Source organism: Urocampus carinirostris, chromosome 11 (assembly GCF_059441175.1).
Source record: "Urocampus carinirostris isolate Australia breed hairy pipefish chromosome 11, RoL_Ucar_1.0, whole genome shotgun sequence".
NCBI classification, from domain to species: Eukaryota; Metazoa; Chordata; class Actinopteri; order Syngnathiformes; family Syngnathidae; genus Urocampus; species Urocampus carinirostris.
Window position 1 is genome coordinate 19,954,534 of NC_142359.1, and position 27,989 is coordinate 19,982,522.

Consider the following 27,989-nt stretch of genomic DNA (forward strand, 5'->3'; position numbering starts at 1 on the left):
TTTATATAGCGCTTTTCAAGTCAATGAAGACCTCCCAAAGCGCATTACAATGTGCTTCACACTTACCCATTCACACACACACTCACACACCAATAGCGGCCATGCAAGGCGCCGACCTGCTTATTGGGGGCATTAGGGATTCGGTGTCTTGCCCAAGGACACTTCGACATACAACATGGAGCAGTCGGGAATCGAACCTGCAATCTCTTGATCCCAAGACGAGAGCTACAGTTTACTGTCTACTGCCTGCGATCTCTTGATCCCAAGACGAGAGCTACAGTTTACTGTCTACTGACCCCGTTTTGGCTGTACATCACGAAATTATCTTTTATATAGATCCTCATTAAACAATGTATGTTCACTGTTGAAACACTTAATAAAAACCCACAAAAACCGCTTGTCAAGTAGACAGAACGATTTGATTGGGTGAGCGGTTTGGGTGGGCAGAGCTATGCACACACAGCATACTCCCCTCTCTATCTCACTTGCATCCACTACGCTGAAAGGAAAAACATCCATAAACTTTTCGTTTGCAGTTTTTTTGTGACATTTTTACAAAATAACTCTGCTTACACTCTGTTTTGAAACCATTATTCACCAAAAAATGACGTTCAAAATGAGCCTCAATGATCTTAAACAAGTTTAAAGTGGTATATTTGTTGATATGGGCATTTTTATTATTTCATAAATTTTATTAAATGATCTAACGTCACACATGGAATTAAAATGCGCTGAAAAATTTGCTTTTGTCTGGAGAGCGAGTTTGCTGAATGTTGTCTTAAATATATGGTATGTGTCTCTTTGAAAATCAAAAAATTTTGGAATTATGGCTTTTTGCTTCAAAAAAGTTCCAGACCCCTGTGCTAAGGCTTCATTTGTGTTTTACTTTCATGGACCTTTTTGCTGTATTTTATTTAAAGGGACAGTTTGTAATATGTAGTGCCTCTTAACGATACAAAAAACGCATCCATTACAAAAAACACCACATTGATTGGAATTCTTGAAAAAAATACATGAACTATCATGAAATGAAATGATCTGCATTTATATAGCGCTTTTCAAGTCAATGACTTCTCAAAGCGCTTTACATTGTGCTACACATTTCCCAATAGCGGCCGTGATCTGTGCAGCCATGTAAGGCGCTAACCTGCTTATTGGGGGTATTGGGGGTTCAGTGTCTTACCCAAGAACACTTCGACATGTAACACGGACAAGCCGGGATTCGAACTGGGATCCCTTAATCCTAAGACGATCGCTCTACCTCCTCCTGAGCTACTGCCGCCCCCATTGTTAATTTTTACAAAAAAAAAAAATCATAGGTCAAGAAATTTGTATTGCACTGTGGAATCCCCACTTAGATCTGCGACAGGTTTGTCCGGCATTCTGCCGCCACGCTATCACTGGCCCTTGCTCGTATCAGACAACACAGCGCATCTCACATTATTTAGTCATTGTGACATACATGTCAATCTCGGCCAATTGCTAGATAATTGATCAAAGAGAGTCTTTTAACTCTAAACAAGCAAAATGTCATTGACGGGCCTTTAAAAGATTGGATTCAGCTGCTTGGAGTGGTCGGTTGTCCGTGGCTGCATTACCCAAAAGTAGACCACACGAAAGGAGATGTTTAACATGACACACTACCTAGCTAAAAACACTGAGGCGGAGTGAAACAAATGGCTCTTGAAAGGCTATGCAAAATCAATGGGAGGAAAATATACGCGGTTTGGTTACTTTGAGTCTCCAAAGTTTGTATTCTTCCTTTTAGCACTCATTTTCGGTTGCACTAGACAGTACAGTCTAGAGCAGGGTTGGAAAAACGATGGCCCGCGGGCCACAGTCAGCCTGTCAGGCTTTTTCATCTGTCCGACAGACAAAAAAATATCAAAATATGATGACAATACATATACGGTAATAGTGCCACCCTTTTCCCCATTGAACCTTTTTTGTAACAAAAACACCACTACAAAAATACTACTACAGTAAAATTATAGTACAAAAATCCTACAACACAAATATTACAAAGAAATGGTACACAAATAAAACTTCAGTAATGTTACAAAGATACTGAAGAAATACTACTAGCAATGTTACAGAAATACTACAAAAATACGACGATGGAAATACTTCAGAAATACCATTTTCAAACTTCTACATTAAAACCCCTACAGTAATGCTATAATCCAAAAATACTATTACACTAATATAATGGGAAATTCTCCAAAAATACGACAACAGGAATATTATGACAGAAATACTACAAAAATACAACTGCGGTAAAATTATGAAAATACAAAATAAATACTACAAAAATACCATTATGGAAATACAACAACAACAAAAAACTTATAAATAAATACTACAAGAACACTACTACACTAATACTATAATACAAAAATACTATTACAGAAATATTACGACCGAAATACAACATAAACAGAACTGCAGAAATAATTCAGAAATATTAATGAAATACGACAAATACTACTTTATAAATACTAAAAAATACTACATAAATACTACAAAATACCAAAATGGAATACTTAAAAAATATTTCTTAAGAAATACTACAAAAATACCACTACAGAAATATTATGACAGAAGTACTACAAAAATACAACTAGAGTAAAACTACAAAAATACAACTGCAGTAATATTAAAAAAAAATACTAAATACGACAAAAATACTACTATGGAAATACTACAAAAATACTACAATGGAAATACTATAAAAAAGCAAATAAATACTGCGAGAATACCACTACAGTAGTACTATACTAAAAAAATACGATTACAGGACTATTACGATAGAAATACAACAAAAATAGAGCTGCAGTAATATTTCAAAAATGCTAATGAAGTACTACAAAATAATACTACGTATATACATTTTACAAAAATACTACAGAAATACTACAAACCGCTGAAATGGAAATACTTTATAAATACGTCTTAAAAAACACTAAAATGGAAATACTTCAAAAAATATTTCATATGAAATACTAAAAAAAATACCACCGCAGTAATCCCAAAAAACAAAAACACTACAGAAATTTTAAAACAAATATTACTACAGAAATATTAGGATAGAAGTCCTACAAAAATATAACCAAGGTAATACTACAAAAATACTACAATTACAAAAATTATAAATTTCGGCCGACTCCGCCTCAGTTATCTTTTTCTTAGCAATTTTTTGCCAAGGCACCATTTTTGGGTCGCAACCCACCAGTTGAGAAACACTCCTCTACATCAAGTTGAGTGATGTTTATTTGTATAGCCCTTAATCACAAAACGTCTCAACGGTGTGAATAAATGAGCTGGTTTTGAAAATAAATCGACTATAATTACAGTTCTTGTATGACCAAACGGCTTTGCACTTTACTAAGTGTAGTCAGCTGGGGTTGAGTCAATCCATTGCGTGAGTGTCCTGGAATTGATTGCGCCTTGCAGCAGCTCACTGTGAATGTTCTAATTTTGTATTGACTGTTTGATGCATCCCTAAATGACTCATAGTGCATCACCAGATCGAGTTTGCAGTAGTTGAGCTAATGTACCGACAGACCATTTGTTTCCAGTTGTACATGAACAGTTACAGAGCTCAAATTTTCATCCGTTTTTTTCTTTGTTCCTTTATGTTGAGTAAATGTCCAAGTAAAGCAGAAAAAGTTAACTGGGTACACACATTTTTGGTTGTGTGACTTTATTTTATGAACTTGAACACTGAATTACTCTCGTCTTGATTACTCAAGAGTCCGGTGAGAAATGAACAATGGTTGTTTTGTTGGGACTGGAAAAGAATACGGAATACGGAAAGTAGAATACAGAAATGTCACATGATCTGTTGACAATGTCAAATAGAAGCTTGGGGTTTTTCTTTAGTGCAGAATCCTGATCTGTTGTTCATTAGAGAAGAGGATTTTGTTCGTACCGACACATTTTTAGAATATTTAACACCAGAGTATACAAATAAATATTCATCAACAAAAAATAAATCCAGTCTACTTCAATAAATAATCAAAAGAATGCATATTTGTTTGTAGCATTGATGCAATCTTGTGACAAGATTCCCTAAAATGTTTCACAAAAACTTTGTAAAAAGCTGAACAAAAGTTCGTGTCCCATCTTGATCAAAATAACATGAAAGTACTTCACATAATAAACCCAATATGCGATGTTCCAGTTTTTCACATTGCTTTACTGCAAATACATCCTTGCAGCCATTGTTGCCCACCCAAGTTAAGTCATCAATTTCAGTCTCACAAAGTACCTGTTGAAATAATACTCCCAAAACATGTGAAAATACACTGTGGGGGGCAGTCACAGTGGATAGTTTCAAGTAAATCAAAGTGCCGATTTCAGTTATTCTAAAAGAGCCTTAAAATGACTAGAAAAAGTTGTCATTGTTTGAGGAATAAGTACACTACATGATTTCATCAAATAAAATCTTTGCAGTTACTTCTGACTTGTCACATTTAAAATCTTTTCTTTCCAGACTGCAGTTAACATTTATTTAAGGAAAAGTATCATAGTGTATTATTTTGTCTTTGATAAAATGTATCTCTTGCAGCTCAAAAGTACTTATGCTTTTTTCCATCAAGTAGTACACTCCTTTTATTATAACTCTTGACTTTTTCTTGAAATATTATAATGGGACTGCTGTAAAACAAAATAAGAAATAAACGTAGAATAGGTTTTTTTTGACAGCATTGCCTACTCTGCTGTTTATATTTGTTAAACTATATTTTTTTCTTTTAAGGGTACAGCCTAGTTCCCATAAAAAAAAATTCCCCTCAAAACTCTACTTGACTTTCGCGGCTTCCGTCAATCCTATATTTTTTCCCATTATTCAGTATTGCGGATTTTTGCGTACATCGCAGAAAATTAATCGCTACTTTGGAGCGCCAGTTGAAGAACTACCTTCCTGGGCAATCCTAATGAATCGTTTACTAGCGACAAACGAATAACCCCTGCTGTTTGTGAGCACGTTACGCAATCAGATATTGTTTTTGCATTTAACTTTTGACAATTAAAGGATCATTTGATTATTGTCACTCACCAAAATCAACATGTACCATGCTAGTATCCTCTTGCTCAAAATATGGACCCTTTGCTATGTGTCATCTGTCTACAAGGTGTGCTGTATGTGGCTTTTTACTAGCATTGACTAACAATACATATGGATTAGGGCTGCATGATTAACCGGAATCTAATCTATATTGCGTTGTGACGTGGTGCAATTGTGTAATCACAAGACACTGCGGTTTTTAAGGATTTATCGTTTCATGTTAATGCTTTTTTTCCCCTTAGTAATTTGGGTGATGGAGTGATTGGCCAACCGGAATTGTCACAGTTTTGTTCGTGCTGGCCAATTAGAAGCAAGTTTTAATGGCACTCGCCAATAAACGCGAAGTAGGTTTGCGAGCAGGACGCTTTTCCACACACCAATTGTGTGAGCCTCCTTGAGTCAAAAAGTAAATAATAATCAGCAGACAGCAACCTTAACAAAGCTCCCTGGAATAGGTTGCTGTTTTCTCAAGGTTAAAACATGTTTCTATGATTAAGTACTCACAATAAAACAAAGCTAGCACAAAAAAATGCCCTTTTCTTTGAAAATCGAAAATCACATCGAAATTGCAATACTGCTCTGAAAAATCGCAAGGTTTATTTTTCCAAAACCGCGCAGCCCTAATATGGATGATACAAGTGTCGCATCTACTATATATAGAATGTAGCATTTTTAAATGTCCCAGAATAATCACCCAATACAAATGGGGCTTTTTTAGCGAGTCTGAGTTAGCATGGGTTATTCATCTCAGTACTGCAAGTCCCACAATGCTGTGGTATAGTATTGTGGTTTTATTTGCAAAAAAAAAAATGTATTTTTAAAAAATGTTTATCAGTGTCATTTTTATCTGCTCTCTGCTTTTTTCCCCTTTTCACTAACTTTACCACTGGTAGCACTGGTACGACTCGTTTTAAAAAAAATATTCCTACAGCACATTTGTGGCAGGACAGCATGACTGTATAAATAGAAAACAGTTTTTTCATATAATAAATGATAAGTTTATTCTGTTTTTAATATTAGACACCTACAAAGGACATTGAATAGGATGGCAGTTTGTTGTCCATTGTTTTGACTATTATAAACTGTTTACTTAATTGTCACTATCAGCCAATCACGTTGCTGTTCTTTGATGACCACACCCTTTAGAGTGGATCTACTTTTGAAACCTAGGATATTTAATAAAGAGGGTTTAGAGGGGGGCTTTTAGAGAGGTTGGAATTTGTTATCTGAAATTGTTCTCTCCCTTGTTCTCCCGGCAAGTTCAAAATCCATTGATGTCTTTCCCAACTTTGAGTGTCTACTAAACAATAAACTTAACAATAAGAACATTGTTTGTGACTCAAAAAAAACACACTCGTGAAACCAGATTTTTTTAAGGAGTAAAATTTTGGGTAAATTGGTTTAAGCTTAGGTTGAGCTCTTCTTACACACTTTTGACTTTAATGATGTAAAAAAAAAAACCTTTGTGGTTACCCCTTGAGATTACTGACTTTAAATTAACTTCCGTCATTTTAAGGCTCAATCAGCACATCTTTATCCAGGTAAAGCCTTTACTTCAGCCGGTATTTTTTTTTCTTCCAGTTAAAAGGACATTATTTTGGCAACATTGCAAGTTTACTGTCGTAATTTCAGGAAAATTGGAGGTTTTGTTCTAGCCATAATGCACTCTTCCGAAAGTACTTTAGTCGAGGCCTGAGTAGTAGCGGGCGGTAATAAACTGAAATAATGTTGCAAACCACTGTTAAACTTAATGTAAAAGAAGAAGGGAAATGTTAGGTGTCAACATGAATGTAAAAATCACAACTGTCTGGAAGCGTTTGGAGAACCTTTTTCTCTGATTTAGATTCCTAAATGGTGTGATAACATTGGGTCATTTGTTCATTTTGATTAGCTTCTACCTAGTGAACCATCACAAGCAATAGCAAATACTGATAAACAAAGGAAAGCCAATGGATTCAACTATTCTCAGTTAGCACGTGACCACTTTTGGACGGATTAATTGTCCCTACCAAAGATCGATAATAGCACGTTGTCACAGTTTTAAGCGAGACCGTCATGGTGTTATCAATGGTAATAGGTTTCATTTTTAAATAACTCACATTTGTATTAGAATGGAAAAAGAATTGCAAGAGAACCAGTACCCTGTGTGATAACCGTAAAGTTTTGCTTAGTGTGGGATACGTAACGTGAACACATAGTTGGCTCAATGGTTTGTTTATGATTTTAACCTGGGGGCAGGTTAAGGGCTTCCAGTTAACTTCTTCCTTCACCAAGGAATAGTGGTTATTGCCACCGAATTGCATTGACGGATTGGAAGGGTACTACCTCCCATCCATGCGCTTTAAGTCTGTCGACCCCTGCCCACGACAGCACGGGTAAAGTGCCGGCACATGTTGGTGTATCCCGGCCTGGCCAGGCGGCAGTCTCCAGTTGGTAGTGTTCATAATATAAAGGCTGAAAAGTGAGAAATACAATAGAAGCTTTCAATTAAATACTGTACTTAAATCATGGGCCGCTTCCTCGTCCTTGCAGCGGAAATGTTGTGGTTGCGGCTCTGTAAACGACTTCCATCCCAGTCCCGTAGACCCTCTGCTCCTACTGGGTCCCGTACCTTCTCCCCTGTCCTGGATTGGTCTGATTTGAAAGACCTATCAGAGGCTAACATTGGGCTCTGCTGCCCCGGTGACTGCGCCCGTGGAAACTGTTTTACGTCCAGGGCATCTTTATACTGGATCTCGGGGCGGATCATCCTTAGGCAGGCCATCTTGGTGCTGTTGTCCAGCCCTAGTTGCAGTTCATAGCCAAGAATCTTCACCAAGCCGCTCTGAAAAGGCCTGATGGATTTGTCGCGGATGCGGTGGGCCTCCACAGGCTTGCCACCATCTCTCAGACAGGCTGCTGCCAGGGCCTCACGCCGACTACGGAGGAGAGCCACTTCCCGCTCCATCCGATCCACGCCAAACTCGTTCACTTCCCACCAGAAGGTCCGGTTAAAAGCTTGATACAAGTGCCAGTCTAAGATGTTCCACTGGCGCAGTTTCTCCCGCTGCTCGTCTGTGAGGACCAGATTGGGCGGAGCTTTGGCTGGTAAGCGCCCGCCTCGGGCTCTGCCCACCCATCCTTCTGTCAAAGGGGCACCGCCTCTGCCCTCAGGTTTCTGCTGCCGAGCGTTGAGATTGAATGACACAACAGCGTCTAATGGCCAGCACAGGGCGTGCCGGAGGAGGATCATGGACTGGTCGAAGAATTCCGACAACAACACCAGCTTAAAAGTCTGGCGCACGAAAGCCTCGCCGTGCCGCACCAAGGCCTCTGAGAAGTTGGCGTTGTGGTCCAAGCCAAAGTCGAACCATAGCAGGTTGCGGGCGTAGTGGTTGTTGCGGGCGCGAGGTTCATAATACTTCCCGGGATCGTCTGCAAAGTCGCCCAAGCCTTTTGCCTTCCGAAAGGCGGGTGCCACTTCTTTGTAGTAGGCAAACGATGACTCGGCCAGAGCCACAGGGTCCCTGATAATGGAAAAGTAGAAGGTGTCTGCGGGCATCACCTTTTCCACCTAGAACAGAACAAAACACAGTCACTCAAAACTTCAAATCATACCAGACCTGGACATTGTATCAAGGAAGACTTAAGTTAAATTTTTAAATTATTTACGGCATTTTCTATTTTGTGTGTTTTTTTAGTTCATTCGAAAAGGAATTGTTTTATGTTCTAAATGAGTAATTGTGAAAAAAAACTTAAACTTGAGTTGTGAATTTCTTTTGAGATTCTTCAGATTTTTTTACCCCACTGGGTCTTCGAGTTGGTGGCAGATTGTGCTGCTCTGTACTCACGACTACCAAATCAATTTAGATACAGTACATATTGGGATTATTGGCTGATGACGCTGCCGGAAAATAATCTGCCACACAATGACACTATGTGGAGCGGCGAAGTGTCTGGAGAGATATTCAATACAGTTCGCAAATTTCCTGGTGAGTCCGAGGCTTCGAAAGATGCGATGGCTACCACCGCACAGGCTATTGATTAGCATTGCCTTCCTTCGCGTATTGCTAACAGCTCTGTGCGCTGCTCACTTGTCGTTTGTTACATTCTTATCACCACACTTTACGGCCGTAATGTCACGTTGTTGTGACATTACCCTGTGGCTTTGTTTACACACCTCATGTGCTCTGTGGTTCCTTTTCATTGTTTGACAGTGCCAGCGTGCTAATTAGCCAAAAGTCACACGTTTTTTCCACCTGTCACCTCCCTCAGCCTCACAAATAAAATACGCAAATTCGGGGGGTTTTCGGGCCGATCCCTTAAATCACGGTAATTTTTCGGGCTCAGGCTAGGCCTTAAACCCCTCGGGCTGGCTCGGTCTGTTTTTTTAAGTCTGATCTTACCTCTATCTGGGAGTGTAGGATTTAGCAAACCTGCAAACCAAGAAGAGCCTGTCGAGATGCATAACAAGTTCAGCCCCTTAGCTAGTCCCACTTTACCTTAGTCTACTGGCTCCCACACCCTAGTAGTTGGTGACTTTATCATCCGTAACATTAAGCTTAGAAGTCCAGCCACAGTAATGTGTATGCCTGGAGCCAGAGCACCAGGCATTGAGACTAACCTAAGAGAGCTGACACGCAAACCTTAACACCAGGACTGGGCTAGGTATACGAATATAGTCATTCATAATGGCTCCAATGATGCTACGATGAGGCAATCTGAGATTACAAAGAAAAACAGAGCTAGGATTTATCTAGATAAATCTGGATTGACTAATTCTCTCTGGCTGTTTGCATGAAAAGGCAATTGTTTAAGTTTAGCAGATTTTTCTCGGTAGTTTTTGTAGCCAGCGGGGACTTAAGTTTGTGGATAACTGGCCCTCTTTCTGGTGCCGAATTGACCTGCTGAAGAGGGACGGCCTTCCCATCAACTGGGAAAATGCCTTCATTCTTTCTAGAAAAATAGATTACTGTTTAAGCCTTCCATGACAGGGTACACTAGAGCAAGGCAGGTCACAGGTGATTAGTGAGTCTGTAGGCACGGTTGTGGAATCTGTAATGCTAGACTAGGGCTATGCAAGATTAACGAAATTGAGACTCTTAGTGATTAAGAGCTATACAAAAAAAATGTGACTTAACTTATCTGTATCTCCATTTTTGTTAAGGGCAATGATTTTTGATCTTTAAGCATTTACTTTTTACCAAGTTGCATTGAATATGTTTGGGTGGATGTTGGTTTTCTAGTAAATTGTGAGGGTCTTCATCTTTTTTTACATCAAGGTTTTTTTAATGTATTTTCACATTTATTTGGGGTTTTTTTTTGCGAATGTTGCAATAAACATCACTTAAAAAATTAACAATTTTTAAAAAATGATGATGGTGTTCCTCAAATAACTGCTTCTATCAATCAATTACACTTATTATCATGTCTTATGACATTATAATGGTTATTTGTTCGTCCATTTAAAAATGATCACATGGTTTGAATCACAACATACTTTTCACAGTTTAGGAGAACTCCCCTCCCCTATCCTTCTCGTCTTTGACATTTTCCTTTGATAGTTCATATTTAAGTTTGTTAGAAAGAAAAAAATGAATACATACAACATAAGGATAGCACAAGGGAGCAAAGTAGGGACTGTTAGTTCTTAATCAAAGTATTTTTACTTTATGTTCAACTTATCGACTGGTAATAGCAACAAGCGACACTTTTAACTTTTTCCAACCTCAATTTACATTTTTATAGCCCTGATTATAACTCATCCCCTTCGTTCTAAGGTATGTGTGACTTTGTCCTGGAGCTAGGAGCGCTTATAATTTTGAATTCCAATTAGAAACTTTGTTTTTGACACTGCCACGCAAAAAGACTACCAAAATGTGGACTGCTTACAGCAGGCCTTAGACACTCCTAGACTTTCTGGTTGGTGGCAGGGATCATTTGGTTCTGAGCCACAAAGACAGAAAATTTGAGTTTCAATATTTTTGGTTCATTATTGCGTTTTCTCTTTCTCGATACGGTCACAGCAAACATGAGCCGGGCTTTTGAGACTGTGCGTTTGAAATAAATCTGAGCGGTTCTCACGGGCCTGTCAGGCTTTGCAACTGTCACATTAGAAGCAAGGGTTGATTGTTGATTGAAATTTTATTTTTTTTCTCCATCTGTTCATTTACATACACAGTTCACTTTACAATCAATTTAGAAAACAAAGGGAAAAAAGGACTGACGGGAGTAGGTGGTCCAGTGTCACGGGCACACACAAATAAAATTGCACATAAATACAAAATTGTGCAGCACGGCGACTGAGTCAGTTCTGAGATCGAACCTTACTGTGTGAAGTTTGCATGTTCACGCCGTGCTTGCGTGGGTTTACTCCTGGCACTCCGGTTTCCTCCCACATTTTAAAAACATGCATGTCAGTTCAATTAGCTGGTTCAAATTGTCCCTAAGTGTGAATAAGCAAGTGGGTTGTCTGTCTCTGTGAGACCTGCAATTGGCTGGCAACCAGTTCAGGTTGTCCCCTGCCCAATGCCCGAAGATGGCTGGGATTGGCTCCAGCACCCCCGCAACCCTACTGAGGATGAGCGGTGCAGATAATGGATGGATAAATACAAAATAGTTTTCAGTTTAGTATTATTATTATTAATATTGTTATTATCAATGTCCAAGTACGCTTTATTGTCAATTCTGCAGCAAAAACAGAGAAGTGAAATTATGTTTCTCTCAGCCCTCAGTGTCTAAAAGATAAAACGCTTTGCTACACACAAGTAGACAGTACGACACATACACAGAAGGTACGACACCTAAGTCAATAAGTGCATATGGTACCTTTGTAAAAAAAAAGTTCTGAAGTTATAATAAATGTGATCGTAAAATTATCACACATAATGAAATAGTACAAACCGGTTCAATGCATAACTTGGACTGGGCCGTAAAAATGTTGTCGTAATTTAAACCAGTGAGTAGAGAAAATTGGGACCACTAGCTTACAGCATGTATCATTTCTCACTGCCCTATTTGTAACGACTGAAGTTGATTTAAGTCTCTATGTTGGGTTACTGATTAAATTAAGATGCTGCTCCAAAAAGAAAGAACAAACTGTTTAAGAAAATGGATACTAATAAGAAAAAAGGGAGGAATTGTAAAGGATGAACAATGGCTCTGTTTTCACTCGCCGGCGTGATACGAGGGGGGGATTTCCTATAGACACTGCCTTGGCTTTGTTCATGACGCACGAGTGAGTGGCTTTCGATGTTCAAATTGAAATGATCATACGGCGGTCGGATATTGCATTGACAATAAATCAGCTTGATAATTTTCAGTTCTTCACTGCTTTCAAGTTGAAAGGGCCCAATGTAGATACATTTTGCACGAATAATTGTTTTATCCCTTTTACTATTAGAAAAAATGTAAAATATGTTACTTATACCGTCACAATTCATCCTGCACACAGCTGTAGGATAATGAAATGTTTTCATTAATCCATGCATGAAGCAAGTAAAAAAAAGAAACCGTGGTATTCCTATGGTAAAACACTACCACACCCATAAAGTGCCTCCTTAATCAAAGAAATACATAAATAAAGCTCCTCTGTGGGAATTCAAAGGACAATTATATTTTGAATGGAATGGTCTGCATTTATTTAGCGCTTTTCAAGTCATTGAAGACCTTCCAAAGCGCTTTACAATGTGCTTCACACTTACCAATTCAGACACATACCGACAGCAGCATCAGCCATGCAAGGCAACTACTTGCTTATCGGGGGCATTCGGGATTCAGTGTCTTGCCCAAGGACACTTCGACATATAACACAAATATTTCACACTAAACTTTAGCACGAATACCATGATGTCTTTTAATTTTATAATAAAGTTATTTTGCTGAAGATGATTCTCAACTCGAATAAGATTTTCAGTTGACGAAAACCACGGAGAGAAACCAGCAGCCTTCTGCGCTGTACTGGCAATGCTTTCAATGCCTAGACTTAGTCCTAACCTTGAAATATTAAAAAATAACGATCTGGTATCCTAATGTTTGTTTGTTTTTTTCAGCTACAATCATGTTACGATCCTGGACCCAGGTTCCAGTGTCTCTATCCAATCTCGACCTTACCTTATTTGGCCACTCACTTTCGGGTTCAATTCTCCTCACAGTTGTGGTCACTCGTCTCGATTACCCCATATTTTTCCCTCCTATCACAATTGAATAAAGTATCTATCTATCTATCTATCTATCTATCTGAATCTTTTCTCTTTATTAGTACTCTATCTCCCTTGGTTTCTTGCTAGTTTGTTGTCTTCCTTGGCACATTCCAAGCACCATAGTCTCGGCTCCTGTTCTTCCAGTGTACTGAATCCCTACCAGCCCTTTTAGACCACGAGTGCTGCCTGATGAACTCTTGGGACTATCGCCTTCGCTGCTTAGTTTTACTGGAATACCGACCCCTCACCTTCCTCTTCCCGATTGTTGCTTCTAGTGTTCTAGATACTGTAGCCTCACTACCTGATTTTCTGTGTACCGAAGCCTACCCAATAAAAGACCACAGTTTCTGGTACTTGTCAAGAACCCACTTGAAGTGCTGCAGACGCAAAGTGCAGCAGCACTAGTCAGTGCACTGACTAGTACAGCAAACGGTAGTCTTTCATTGAGGCAGGGTTGGGTACAGAGGGAGTCAGGTAGCAAGGCAACAATCATGGTCCAAGATGGGGCGAGGAGTTGGTGTTACAGTAAGTCCAAAAAGCAAGGGCGACAGTCCAAGTGTTCGTTGGGTGGTACTCGTTATCTGGAAGGGTAGGCACACTGGAATAACAAGAGTGCTTGGAACAGGACATGAAAGACAACTGACTAGCACAGAGCCAAGGAGACAAGTGTTATAATAGTGATGAGGTAGGGTTGTGATAGGAAGGAAATCAAGACAAGGGATTGCAACTGTGAGGAAAATTCACCAAATAGGGAATGATTGAGAGAGATGAGCAAGAGAGAGAAGAGAGAGTGACCAAATAGGGAATGATTGAGAGAGATGAGCAAGAGAGAGAAGAGAGAGAGGATAAATAGTGATAGAGAGGGAACCTGGGTGCAGGATTGTGACAGTACTAATCTGTGTCTCTGCACTGTGCTTCTGCACCGGCCCAAGTGGTTTCTTGAGCATTCAAGGTGATTGACGACTAAGTACTTATTTACATTTCAATTTTCAAATAAGCTCTTTTTCCGATTCATCTCACGCTTACCTCTGCTTTATTAAACCTCATGTGGTTGCCCATGATGTGGAAGTCGACAACTCGAGGGCCCCGGTAGCCCTTGACCCTGTGGGCACTGAAAGGCAGCGGGTAGCCAAGCTGGTAACCCAGCAGCGGCAGGGCGAAGCGAAGTCCGCGCTCCTCCCCAAAGCGGTACAGCATGTTGAGCACGGTGCTGCTAGCCGTTTTGTGGGTTTTGAGGAACATAATGTGGGTGTGGGGCTGACAAGGGCCCAGAGATGGACCCTGGGCGTCAGGGGACGAGAAGATGGAGTGAGCGGCAGGCTGGATGCTGTTAGAAAAAGATGGCGAAATTTTTTTTACACTTTTTATTAACACAAATGTATTCCTAGTCAAACACAGCTTCTTTTTAGCCGAATTTAGGCACATTTTTTAGCTATTTTTTCCATCTCCAGTAACATTAAAAGAAGAAATCCAGTGAGCCACAAATATATCTGTGATTTACATATGCACTTATCAAAACATATGATTTTTAGGTCTTGAGTAAATGGTGACTATATTTGTTTTTGAGACAAATTCCCTCCCTATTAGGTGTTGGGCATAAATTATGGTAGTATGTAGCTTTACATTTTCAGTTGCAGGAAGTTCTTTCCATTACAATTTACCATTGGGAAACACCACCTTAACTTTGGACATGCTCCATAGTAAATGTCCATAATTGATAGGTAATCCTTGCACTAATACACATTTCATAGTGCCCAATTTAGGTGTAGCGTGCACCTGTCCTCTTGGGCATGACGATGCCACTTCATAGGACAATGCGGTACAAACTAATGCCAGTTGCAGTTAATCACAAGGGAGGAAGAAATGCAATGGCAAAGCGAAACCACCAGAGAACAATGTCGGCGTCCTTTTTAAGCAGACTTTTTGAGAAACATGGCAACAATTTCAAGCCTTTACAAGCCCTTTAACCAAAATTGAAGCACTTTTCAATGCTTAAAAACAGAACAATACAAATTAAGCATTTTCAAGGATTTCAAGCACGTGTACGGACCCTGCAAAGAGCTACGGTTTACAGCACAAGGATCCTTTGACGGAAAATTTCAGACTTTTTCCTCCTAGATTTAGACTTTGGCTTTCAATGTACCAATTTGTTTTCCTTAACACTTTAGACTGTTTCTCCTGTCCTTCTTACGTCATTGTCTACCAACGATAAAATCTCTACGTTGGGAAGGCGTATTTACCTCTTGTTGAAGATAATTCCCAGCAGTTGTCCGGCAAAAGCGATGGCAGCAAAAAGCAGCAGAGCTTTCCACATCCAGAGCGGTCTCAGCCGGCTGCACACCAGCCCCCGTAACATTCTAAACCACATGCACAATGATATTAAAGGGGCAGTTTGTCTTATTTGACCACTAGAGCTGGCTGTATTGAGGAGTGAACCAACCTTTTTGAAAATGAGAGCTAGTTTTTGTCACTGATTAGCACGAAACATTTAACATTTGAAACGCATTTCTAACAAACAACATTGCATTGTATTACTGTGTTGTTTATATGTTATTACGCAGTTATTGCCAGGTTATACTTATAAGAAGTAGGGTTGAAAGAGGCACAATTATCTACTAAAACATCATGCCAGTTAGAAATATAATAAACCTATAAAATCCCTATTTGGCTATTTTCAGAACCAGTCCGCGGGCTACTCATATGTTCATAGGGGCCTATCTAGTGCCCACGGGCACCGGGTTGAAGACCCCTGGAGTAGTACAACTGAAAGAGTGCGAAAAGGCATAAAGGAGAATTCAAACTACAAAGACCTAAAGTGATCAAACCGCAACATTATTCTTTTCCCTTTTTTGTCCAGCTTTTCACAAGGTTTTTGGTGTTTTGGGACGTACCCGTAGCAGCAAGATTGCAGGCAATCAGCTCAACTCCTACTCCGGTGAGCCTCATTTTGTGTAATATAAATGCAAATTTTTCAACCCATGAGTATTTCAAAAAAACGTATATTTTTTTGACATATAATGTATTTTTGTGTATTACAATAATGTTTTTTTTTACCACTAGGAGGCGCTAAATAATACTCATTTTCCCTTTTAATGTTTATGTTTTATATCATGTCAGATTCAGAGCAAATTTAAGTTTCCATTTCAAATTGTGTCTACCGGGCATGTCCAAAGTCCAGCCCAGGGGCCAGTTATGGCCTGTAAAAACATTTTCACTGGCGCACTGCCTCTGTCATAAAATTAATAATATATGACCCGCCAATAAGGTTGTCCACAGTATAAAATAAATTTGTACCAAAAAAGATTCACCATTTGACAAGATGATGGCAGTAGCCCTTTGACCACCTTGCCCTTAGATTTCTGTGAGAATTTTAGCCCAATCCATTTCCCGACATGGTGACTGTAAATAAAAAAGGAAAGCTGACAGCGAGGGAAGCTGCTTTTAGGACAAGTGGAAATTCGAGTATTTTTTCACCAAAATCTGAAACAACCGCGTCTACATAATTTACCATCCGACTGAAATTAGCTCAGGAGGTAGAGCGCTCGTCTTGGGATCAAGAGGTCACATGTTCGATTTCTGGCTACTCTGTATTATATGTTTCCTTGGGCAAGACACTGAATCCCTTATGCCCCCGATACCAGGTAGTTGCCTTGCATGGCTGATGCTACTATCGGTTAGTTAGTGTGTAAAAGGGAAAACTGTGAAGCATATTGTAAAGCACTTTGGGAGGTCTGCATTGACTTGAAACAAAACTGTGAAAGGTAAAGCAACTTGAAGCTGTTTTAACGGATCAGCAGCATTTCCTCATGAGACCCCGCGGGTCAAATGAAATTGCTACAAAAGCGAGATACGAGGTCACGACGCAGATCCACAAGCACTGCAAACCTCTAATGGAGGGAGACGTTATTAAAGAATGCCGGCAAAGTATTATATCGAAATAAGATAAAATTACTACGGTAGAAATGCTAAAAAAAAGCCCAATACTACAAAATACTACAGAAATATTACAAAAATTTAAGCATATCCTGACCTTTATTAAAACGTTAACATTTTGGGGGGTACTCGGGTTCATATTGCTCAAGCACCCCCAAAAATCAGTCTGGTTACGCCCATGTCCTCCACTATTACTATACGTTCTTTTCGGTATTACGGCTTTCTTGCATTCCTCGCATTCTTGTACTGTGGTTCTTATTCGTCACTCAGTGTCACAACCGTTATTGGAAAATTCTTCAAGCTATTTGAACAGAATCCTTTCTGTACTTGTTTTTCTGCAACTTAAACCTCACAGCTTCTCGTCGATTTTCCGTAAAAATACTAAACACATTTTGCAGGATTCTTGAATTTGTGTATTGTCCTCGATACGCCAGATTTAAAAAACGCAGCGGTCCTTACTTGGCCCATCTTTGTTTTAAATCGAAGAAAAAAGGGAGAAAGGCCTTTGCGTGAGAAGGAGGGGGCGCCCCCCTCTCTCACTCACTCACACGCGCACGCACACACAGACACACACACCCTACCCCCTCTATGTTTAGGTTTATTTCATGCACACAAACCCAGAATCGCTATTTTACAGGTTTGTCCTCATCAGCACAGTTTTTCTCTCCTCCTGCAAAAAAACGCGAACGTTACCTGGCTCTCCGTTTGAAAAGCATCGCTGTGTCCCCGGACCAGAGTCGGCTGCGGCGGTATTCGTGTGCAGACGCCGGGAGCTCGTAACATTTCGCTGCGGGGATAAAGTCAACCCGGGCTCGTAGCTAAGGTTCGGTTCAAGTGCAAAAATCGAATGGCGTTTCAGCTTTTTATGTTTTATTTTCTCGAGCTGCTTAATTGAGCACACGGGCGATGGATGAGCTGGCTGCGCGCGAGCCAAGAGAAGAACTAGCTGATCGTTTCCGTTGTTCTCCAAAACAAAAGCCTAGTCGAGGAAGGGAATAATGTCCGTCCACTTCCAAAATAAAGGCATGTTAGTTTAACAAATTGATTATGTTCAGTTTTCAGGGACAGTGCCTGATATGTGACCACTCTTTTATGTAGTGCAGACGAAAACGAGTGCTAGAAAGAATGAAAAAAGAATATAAACTATGGAGACTCAAAAACGCACCATTTTACTTCTATTTTTTTGACCAGCCATTCACGGCGACAGAAAAAAGGAAAGAAAATACAGACAAAGAAAAAACATAAAAGAATAAAAGCACGAGGGAAGGAAGGAAGAAAGGAAAGAAGGAAGGCAGGAAGGAAGGAAGAAAGGGAGGAAGGAGGGAAGGAAAATGGAAACAACAGAAAGAAAGAAAATCAAAACAACAGAAAGAAAGAGAGAAAGAAAGAAAGAAAAATGAAAACAAGAGAAAAAAAAATGGAAATAACTGAAAGGAAAAAAAAGAAAGAAAAATGGAAACAAGAGGAAAAAAATTGGAAATAACTGAAAGAAGGAAAGAAAGAATGATAGAAAAATGTAATCAAAAGAAAGAAAGAACGAAAGATGGAAACAAAAGAAAGAAAGAAAGAACGAAAGATGGAAACCAAAGAAAGAAAGAAAAATGGAAACAACAGAAAGAAAGAAAGAAAGAAACAAATGGAAACAACAGACAGAGAGAAAGAAAAAATGAAAACAACAGAAAGAAAGAAAAAAGAAGGAAACAAGAAAGGGAAAAAGACAGAAAAATGTCTGCAAGGTATTCTCTGCTGGCCTAAAATATCTAAATCACGTGATGCAATTATACTTTGTCCATGATTGGTTGTTTGGAACCCTTAACCACTAGGCTCATGGGGCACCATTTCCTGTAGTGTGTCTTAGGCAAGAACAGTCTGGTGGCACTCATCCCTCTGCAGGCCAACATATATTTACACCCGGTCTTGAAAATTTACTCATTTAAAAGGTGCTTTTGCCTAAAATATGAATTCAAAAACGTTTGTCGGTGGAATTCATTCAGGTACAACACGGAACATCTGTCTTTTTATTTACACACAGATCTGAGAGACATAAAATAAGTAAATATCCTGTTTGCTGTGACAATACTACACCCGGTGTTATTCTGTTGCCAATCAGACTATGTCCATCCATCTGGCTCAGTCAAACAAGATTATTTCCTACTGTTGAGGCAAATACTTCCACCCTAATCTGATAAGTGGGGAATTAGAACTTGTCCTAAAGGTAGACAGACACATGCATGGACAAGAAGGAGCTTGACTCTTCCTTTAGGAACCTTTTACACATTTCAACATTGCTACACTCAGCCAAAAAGTGTGTATCATGAAATTAAACACTGGAAAATTGTAGCTTACTCAAATTCAACACTTGCAGTTTGTGGCATTGTAACCAGCAGTGTTTCTCAACTGGTGGGTCAGGACACAAAAGTGGGTCTCAGGTCTGTTTTCAGTGGGTCGCAGGTCTTTGGCAAAATAATACTAAGATTAATTTAAAACAGAGGGTCTACTGCGCAGTAGATGGTGATAATGCCCTGCTCTAAGTCTTCTTAATGCCGATCCTGGAGGTGCCGCATCTCATTTTATTGTGATTTTGTTTGTTTTATTTCGTGACATCAACAATTAAGTCGAAGAGGGAAGGAAGTGTCTGCCATTTAAGCACTGCTTGAAGGTACAATAAATGCTTAAAAAAATAGTATTTCTAGCTTCTTTTTTTTTTACTGGTGTATCGATTGTTATTATGTACACAATTAGGTAATTAGTGTTGATTTTTTTTTTTAATATTTGGTTGCAAACTTCTTTTTGTATGTGGCTATCTCAAAGCAGTTTTAGGGGTTGCTCATATGCTATGTAGGCTTATATGCGAGTATATGCGGTACTTGAAGTCGTTATGGTTTTGCTGGTTTTTTTTTGTTTTTTGGGGGGGAAAGGTGAATATATTCCACTATCTGTGCTTCATACCTCACAATCCTTTCATTGGATACTTTTAAGGTGTGTAAATTGTTTTTCTTGATTTGAGTCGCAGCTTTTCATTAGGATGCAATGGTGGGTCCACATGTCAGACCAAATGAGAACCATTAGTTTACAGATGATACTTACACTGATGGATATTTGTTTTTTCTGAATGATCCATTGTAAAGGATCAGGGATAGTGTGTATTATTTAGCACCTCCTGGTGGTAAAAAAAAACATTCATTACAAAGAACTACATTGATATAAACCAGTGGTCATCAACCTTTTTGAAGCTGAGAGCTACTTTTTGTTACTGAGTGATACAAAGGGCATATATTTTGATATACATTTGTAAAATAACAAATGTCATGTATTATAAAGCAATAATTTAGCAACGATTGATAAGTCAACAGACATCAATGACCTCATTTGCTCAGCATTGAATGCAATGCTAAATGAACCTGGATTGTGATGATGAGAGTGTAGTTTCTTAACCATTAGGCTACCAGGGTTACAGATGACAAAGGGAAAGGCATTGCATTTTATCTCATCATTATGCTATTTTAACTCAGGGTGCCATGGTTTATAATGTTGTAATGAAGCATTATGGAAAAGAGTTCAGTCAAAACAACATTGTACAACATGGTGCGTTTGTTTAACACTAAATGCAATTGGAATTGATCCCGTATCGCAACGGTGAGGGCATTGTATGGTAACCATCATAATTCTAGGATTACAGATGACAAAGGAAACGGCATTGGATTTTTTTTCTCATCGTCACACTTTTTTTACTCAAGGTGCCATGTGGTCGGATATTGTAATGGAGCATTATGGGAAAGTTTTCAGCCAAAACAACATTTTAAAACATGGTACTGTGAACAAAATGAGTGTGATGATGAGATAAAAGCTGGTGCTAGGAATCAAATGGACTGAACCATTTCAAGGCAGTGGAGTATTTCCAATGCTGCGTGATTCATATTTTTGTTTTGTTTGACTTTTTTATGTTTTTCATCTCGCGTTTTTCATCATATAAGAAAAAGAGAGTTTTAAAAAACTTTTGGGGGTGCTTGTATTATGCCTGAGCACCCCCAAAATATGGTCTGGTTACGCCCATGGTTGCAGCCTTGGAAATTTCCTACACATTTTTCATTTACACTTCTGAATCTTGATAATGTGAGGATTAAGTACTACTATCGGGGCCTGAAGGTTGTAAAAAACAAAATAGGTTTAGCAGTGCTCAAATCGGACAGCTCTAATGAGCTAAACTCTCCCCGCAAAATTCTGTTTGACTTGGAACTTCACACGACTATGTCAGAAACTTTTTGACTCAAGGAGCCACGAAAGCAAAATATTTGAGATTTCTTTCATTGGTGTGTGAGTGTGTGTGTGTGAATGGGTAAGTGTGAACCACATTGTAAAGCGCTTTGGGAGGTCTTCATTGACTTGAAAAGCGTTATATAAGTGAAGACCATTTACCATTTCATTGAGAATTATATTACCGTAAATTCCGGACTATAAGCCGCTACTTTTTTCCCAAACTTTCAATTCTGCGGCTTATTCAGTGATGCGGTCAATTTATGTAATTTTTCTAACGGCCGCCGCTGCTCGAGTACAAAAGGTAAGATTTAGACTGCAACCTCTTAGCTTGTGCACAAATTGAATTAGCGTAGACATATCCTCACCATGCAAATTGCATAAAAAAAGGCACATGACGCAACTTTCAAGCTAAACGCAATCAAGTAGTTCAATATAGAAGGAAACAGAGCTACCGCACGTAAACTTTACTTTGCGAGCGTTACGTTAGCGTGTTTTTTATTAAAGCGAGAGCGTGGGACGACGTCTATATGACAAAGTCACTCTCCCACACTGAAGGAAGACGACTTTGATGAGGTCAGTTATAAGGAGGAAGATGCCGACGGTTTACTCTGCTTACTACAAGCACGGTAAGTTTTTTTTTAACGAAACTGTTTATTGTGATGCGAGCGTTTTGCTAGCAGCGTTTTGCTACCCTTAACAGGCCCGGTTTGGGATGAAAGTTAGAATATTATTATTAAAGCTTTGAAAACTCTCTCAGTGTACCGTCTTTCTTTGTAAATATGTGTAACCATGTATAATATGTATTTGCAACTGTATATTTTTGTAATGTATTTATTTTAGGAACTTATTCTGATATGTTTTGAACGAGCAAATGAAAAAGAAGGGGCGGGGCAAACGCGGGCTGACGGGAAGTGGAGTAAAGGTGAGAAGTGTTTGTGGACGGGGCCGACAATAGTGGATATATATTTTTCCCACCTTTACCTTTGGAAATATACACTTTTTTCCTTGGATTACTTTCAACGGGAACCCGGACTCTGCAGGTCTGCATTAAATGTTAGGTACCGGTAAGATTTACCGTTCATTTTGCCGGCTGTGTTTTTGGGACTGTATTGGGTATGGGATAATTTTGTATTTGTGTTGCGTATTTTCAATGTGGGCGTATGCGGCTAATATACAGGTGCGGCTTGTGTATGTACAAAATCGGTTTTCCTCCCGAAATGTGGTGGGTGCGGTATATAATCAGGTGCGCTCTATAGTCCGGAATTTACGGTATATACTTCAAAACCAAATGCAACTAAACAACCGAACCTCCTCCCTGCATTAAAGCCAATTCATCAGTCCATTTTTGCCTCCTGTTTGATGATTTGATAATACAGCATGAGAATTAATGCAATTCAAAAATATGTCGTAAAAGTCCTAAAAATGTCTTTCAATACTTGCCATTTGCTCCCTTTATTAATAATTTCAAAGTGATAATAAATATGACAAACACAATGCAGCGCCTATTTACTCACAGCAAGCCAGACTATGTAGAATACCGCGACAATACTATCAATCTACAATAACGCTGTTGTCTGCTACCAGTGACGGAGACCAACCGGATCAGAAATACAAATACTACAGAAATACTACAAAATATAATTACCCTTACGAACACAGCGCAACGTCTATTTACTCACAGCAAGACAGACTATATAGAATACCGTGACAATATTAGCAATCAACAGTAACATTGTCGTCTGCCACCAGTGACAGAGACATTCGGATTAGAAATACAAATACTACATAAATAGTACAAGATACAACTACAGAAATATTACAGAAATTCTACAAAAATACTACAAAATATAATAACCCCGACAAACACAACACAGCACTTATTTACTCACAACAAGACAGACTATGTAGAAAACCGCGACAATATTAGCAATCTACAATACCGTGGTCGTCTGCTACCAGTGACAGAGACATTTAGATCACAAATGCTACAGAAATACTACAAAATTTAACTACAGCAATACTACAGAAATTCTACAAAAGTACTACAAAATATAATAACCCCGACAAATACAACACGGCACCTATTTACTCACAACAAGACAGACTGTAGAATACTGCAACAATATTATCAGTCTACGATTATGGTGTTGTCTGCTACCAGTGACAGAGACAACCCGGATTAGAAATGCAAATACTACAAAATACAACTACAGTAATACTACAGAAATCCTAAAAAAATGTTACAAAATATCGTAACCCTGACAAACACAATGTGGCACCCATTTACTCAGAGCAAGATAGACTATGTAGAATACTGCGACAATATTAGCAATCTACATTAACGTTATTGTCTGCTACCAGTGACAGAGATAACCCAGATTCGACATACAAATAGTATCGATCCAATCCAAGTACTTTCTCAGTATCGATAGTCCGGGATAAAAAGTACTTTAGTGGTCTTGTTGACATTGTTATAAAGTATTTGTATTTCTGTTACATTGCTGCTTTTTGGGTTTGACTCGATTGAGTTTTGTTCTGAAACAGTTGTTGAAGTATTCTGATTTTTATACTGATACATTGTGTGTTTACATCGTATTTACAATGGAAGGTGTTATATTTCTCAAGCTGACTTTGTTATTTTTGTATTTTTGTTACATTACTGCTTTTTTTTTGTTTAACTTTTTGGACTTTTGTTCTGAAACAGTTGTATATTTTTCATACTGTTAAAGTTTCCACTGTAGCTATTCAATAAAAATTGAGCTTCTTTATGCTGTTTTTATTGAATTTACAAACTGATTTAAGGGGGGGGATTCAATTATTCAATGATCATGAGATTTTCAAGCAAAAAGTATGAAATCGGTATTGATCGCTACTATCTTTCACATACTTGGATCGGATCAAAACCTAAAATCCCATTATCGCCCACCACTATCAAAGATGGAAAAGTGCTACTGTGCTTAGTGGAAATAGGCTATTGCACCTAAATTGATTAAAATAGCATTTTTGTTCATTTGTGAGCTAGATGAATTTTATAAAAGTGCCGAACATGGTTCGGGAGCCGTATCTTCCGGACCCTTCACTAAAAAACTCACCTGCAATTGGAATATTTGGCCGACGTGGACGGCGGTGGAAATAAATCTCTGTCTTCTCACATGGCAGCCAGCTGAAGTTCATCTCCAGAACACACAAAAGCAATATTTTGCTGTATCTTGTTGGCGCCTAACTTTGATTCACTGAGGAGTCTCCTGCAGGACTTGGAAATGGACTGCCGAATTGCAAACACACACATTCACATAAATCCAACCCCTCACCCTTCCCCCTCCCTCTCCGGCATCCATTCTACAGCCCTTCAGTCTACTTAATCCCGCCTGTCCTGGACTAAATAAAACCTCAGGTGGAGATGTGGAAAAAACATAAATCAAAAAGTGCTCAAATTTATTCTGATATTAGAAGAACCTCTTATATTGGGTGTGTATGAGCTACAGTCTCTGATTATCGTATTTATTCCTGTAAAAAGCGCTTTTTTAAAAACCTTTAAATAATTCAAAGTTTGGGTTAGGGAGTTGGGGTATCGATCTAATTATCAATATTATCAATACTAAGTATAGGGCAAATAAGGTCATCCCAATCGTGACTACAGACACTCCCCTACTAACGACCATTCGACTTAAGAAAAACGGTAGATACGAACATTTTTTCGGGTTGTCCAAAAATATCCGGACATTGCTGTAAGTCAGATTTTGTATTGTGTGCACTTTTTTCCGGGTACAGGACATTACATTTAATCAAGGAAGCAAGGTTTTGGGTCCTCTGAGGAGAGTGATGAGCAACAAGATTATGAGTATGGATATTAAGAGGGGACTGTATGAGAGTGTGATTGTGCCGACTGTGTTGATGGTGCAGAGACTTGGAGCCTGAACGCAGATTTAAGAAGGAAATTGAATGTTTTTGAGATGAAGTGTTTGAGGAGTATGTTAGGAGTGACAAGATTGGATAGATTGAGAAATGAAATTGTGAGCGACAGAACTGGAGTAGTTGTGGAACTGAGCAAGCGTGTTGATAAGAGAGCACTCGGTTGGTTTGGACACATGGAGGAGCGAATGTTGAAGAGGTTCTACAGAGCAGAAGTCAATGGAAGGAGACCAAGAGGAAGGCCGCAATTGACGTGGATGGATGGTGATATGAGTGCACTGCAGGAAAGAGGTCTAAATATAATGGAGGCTAGAGCTCTTGTTGGTGATAGAAAGGAGTGGAGAGGTGTTGTGAAAGGATAGTGGGATTGTGGACACGTTCTTAAGGATGGGCTGGGCACCCGTATGATGTGGCAGGGGTAAACCAGTTGCTGTCGGGCCCTGCTGTTGAACAAAAGAGTGTGTTGTGTCACCCTGACCCGAGTGATATGGCCGCTTTCTGGTGTCCCATTTCATCTGGAGGGACGAAAGCATGACCAACTTAGATGCCGAGGTGCCTAACTTGTTTGGGTGTTTGTGCAATTGGGTTGGCCATGGTCCCAACATTTTGGTGTGTGTTTTTTACTATTTTTTCCCCTTTTATTTTCTTTGTTATTGTATGTGTTTGTCTTGCTGTCGGTCACCCCTCTTGAGGGATATGACCAAGATAGATAGATAGATAGATAGATAGATAGATAGATAGATAGATAGATAGATAGATAGATAGATAGATAGATAGATAGATAGATAGATAGATAGATAGATAGATAGATAGATAGATAGATAGATAGATAGATAGATAGATAGATAGATAGATAGGACATTACTGAGGTGCTTCTTTCCGCGACTACCGGTGTGTGCTGGCGCTGTGAGAGATCACCCAGCATCCACCCCGAAGAAGAAATCCGGCTTCCTCTTCCTAGTTCATGTGTAAATATAGAGTGTGTACTGAATCTCGGGCGCGCCCAAAATTTGGACGTTTTTATTGTTTAATATCTCGTGCATCCATTCAATATGGTTGGTGTAAAGTGTAAAAAAAGAGGCGAGCCGTTTCTTTTGAAATTAAAGTGAAATAAGAACGCCTGATGCGGTTGAGAAAATGGTGGGAACGCTTTTTTTGGGCTACTTTTTACCACGGAGGAGGAAGTAGCCTGACTCTTGAAGCGCATCTCCCAAAAGTAAGTTAAACTCAACTTTATTCATCTTTATAGAGCATATTATTTTATGAAATGTTTATTTTTTAGTATAAAACAATACAGGTTACTTATACAACCCTTAAACATACTTATATAAACCTTAAACATACAAAATATAGCACTGAAGCAACATACGAACTAATTCTACTTACGAACGATCGTCCGTTTGCAAGTATGGCAGCGTCTGTACTCCATTCATCTTTTTGGGCCGCAGACCCGAAATACACATCCTTTTCCCTTTTTCGTTTCAAAGACTTTCCTTCTTTTCATTTTCCTCTGGATCGTTTTGTTGGGGACTGCGTTTATCCCTTTTATCTTTCTGTCCTTTTGTTGAGTTTTTGTTACCACGGGCAGAACCGAACATTCGCCTTCCACCCAGTTCAAATAAATTTGCCTTATGGGATGAGTGGAATAACTGCGCCCCCTAATGGACAGTTGCCAGGCCTACCCAGGTATCATCACAAAGACCACAAATCTTCAGTGGATTACTATGAAGTCCGATAACGTGAAGTTTGTGATTGTAATGAAAGCGTTCATGACTGCGTATGAATCATGACGAATTATGCTACTTGTTTTTTAATATGTAAAAAAATACTTAGACATTGAGAAATCTGCATTTACATTACCCCACTTAGAGGGAGCTGATATAGGTGTCTGCCATCTTGCTGCGACTTAATATATATCTAGCGGTCAAATATTACATAGTGTCCATTGAAAACCAGCCTGAATTTATTTTTTCATTTACCCCCTAAAAGTTGGGTAATGTTCAGTTTTCTAGTTTGGGCTAAGATTTTCACAGATGGGGGATTGGAAGAAAAACCCATTATGACAATGTGTTTTTAGTGAGGATTTGGCATTTTTAAATATCCAAAAGCTCTAAATGTCATGATTACTGATGTGACTCACCTGTGCCCACTTATATGGCGCCAACTGCTGCGGGTTCTGATTGGCTTCCTGTTATTACTTGAACCCAGTCCTGTCCGTTCCTTGTTGTCAGTCCGTCTGCAAACCTCAGTGAATACTAGGCCAAGTCAAGTCATGTTTATTTGTATAAAGAGTCTCAAAGGGCTGCACAGATCAAAGACTATTCCAAACTACAGACTATAGGCAAGCATTTTTCGACCCTGACTCCCACCTGTCCCGTTTTTGCTCCCGTCCGTCTCCGGCTACGACCCGTGTTGATCCTTATCATGTCTGCTCTACCGTCCCGGCTTACAACCTCTATTTGTCCCTGACTACGTCTACTCTCCCGTTCTGGCTTACGACTTGTTTCCAACCCCGACCACACCTTGCTCTCTCAGTCCCGGCTACCGACCCGTTTTTCCGTCCCTGATACCGCCGTCGCTCGCTGCGACGATCGACTTTCGTGTTCGGATCACAATCCGAGTACAAGAGCGACTTGCTT

The 27,989-nt window shown here is 39.3% G+C and overlaps 1 protein-coding gene and 1 long non-coding RNA gene across 3 annotated transcripts in view; one reads left to right on the forward strand and one right to left on the reverse strand.

The window, feature by feature from the left end:
• Positions 1-27,989, forward strand: part of LOC148356705 (uncharacterized) — a 46,036-nt gene that overhangs the window by 775 nt on the left and 17,272 nt on the right. Inside the window, exon 2 of the long non-coding RNA XR_015852123.1 lies at positions 16,106-16,183. This is a non-coding gene — a long non-coding RNA (uncharacterized LOC148356705). The remainder of the gene's footprint in view (positions 1-16,105; positions 16,184-27,989) is intronic.
• gal3st4 (galactose-3-O-sulfotransferase 4) lies at positions 3,670-26,971 on the reverse strand. Of its 2 annotated transcripts, XM_088348508.1 has the most exons (5): positions 26,737-26,971; positions 24,531-24,703; positions 15,489-15,605; positions 14,275-14,575; positions 3,670-8,621 (listed from the first exon to the last, which is right to left on the reverse strand). In XM_088348508.1, exons 3-5 carry the CDS (start codon positions 15,602-15,604, stop codon positions 7,569-7,571), a joined length of 1,470 nt encoding a protein of 489 aa, XP_088204634.1. In that variant the 5' UTR covers position 15,605; positions 24,531-24,703; positions 26,737-26,971; the 3' UTR covers positions 3,670-7,568. The 2 variants fall into 2 exon arrangements, with proteins under 2 accessions (XP_088204634.1, XP_088204633.1); XM_088348507.1 differs by lacking the exons at positions 24,531-24,703; positions 26,737-26,971 and adding an exon at positions 17,875-18,118.

Coding starts and splice junctions, on each gene's coding strand:
- gal3st4 (XM_088348507.1), bottom strand. CDS start 17,897: ATGCTTTTCAAACGGAGAGCCAG. Junction 15,606..17,874: donor CTTTTCAAACGGAGAGCCAG/GTAACGTTCGCG, acceptor CATGTGGTTTAG/AATGTTACGGGGGCTGGTGT. Junction 8,622..14,274: donor TGAGGTTTAATAAAGCAGAG/GTAAGCGTGAGA, acceptor GTTCTGTTCTAG/GTGGAAAAGGTGATGCCCGC.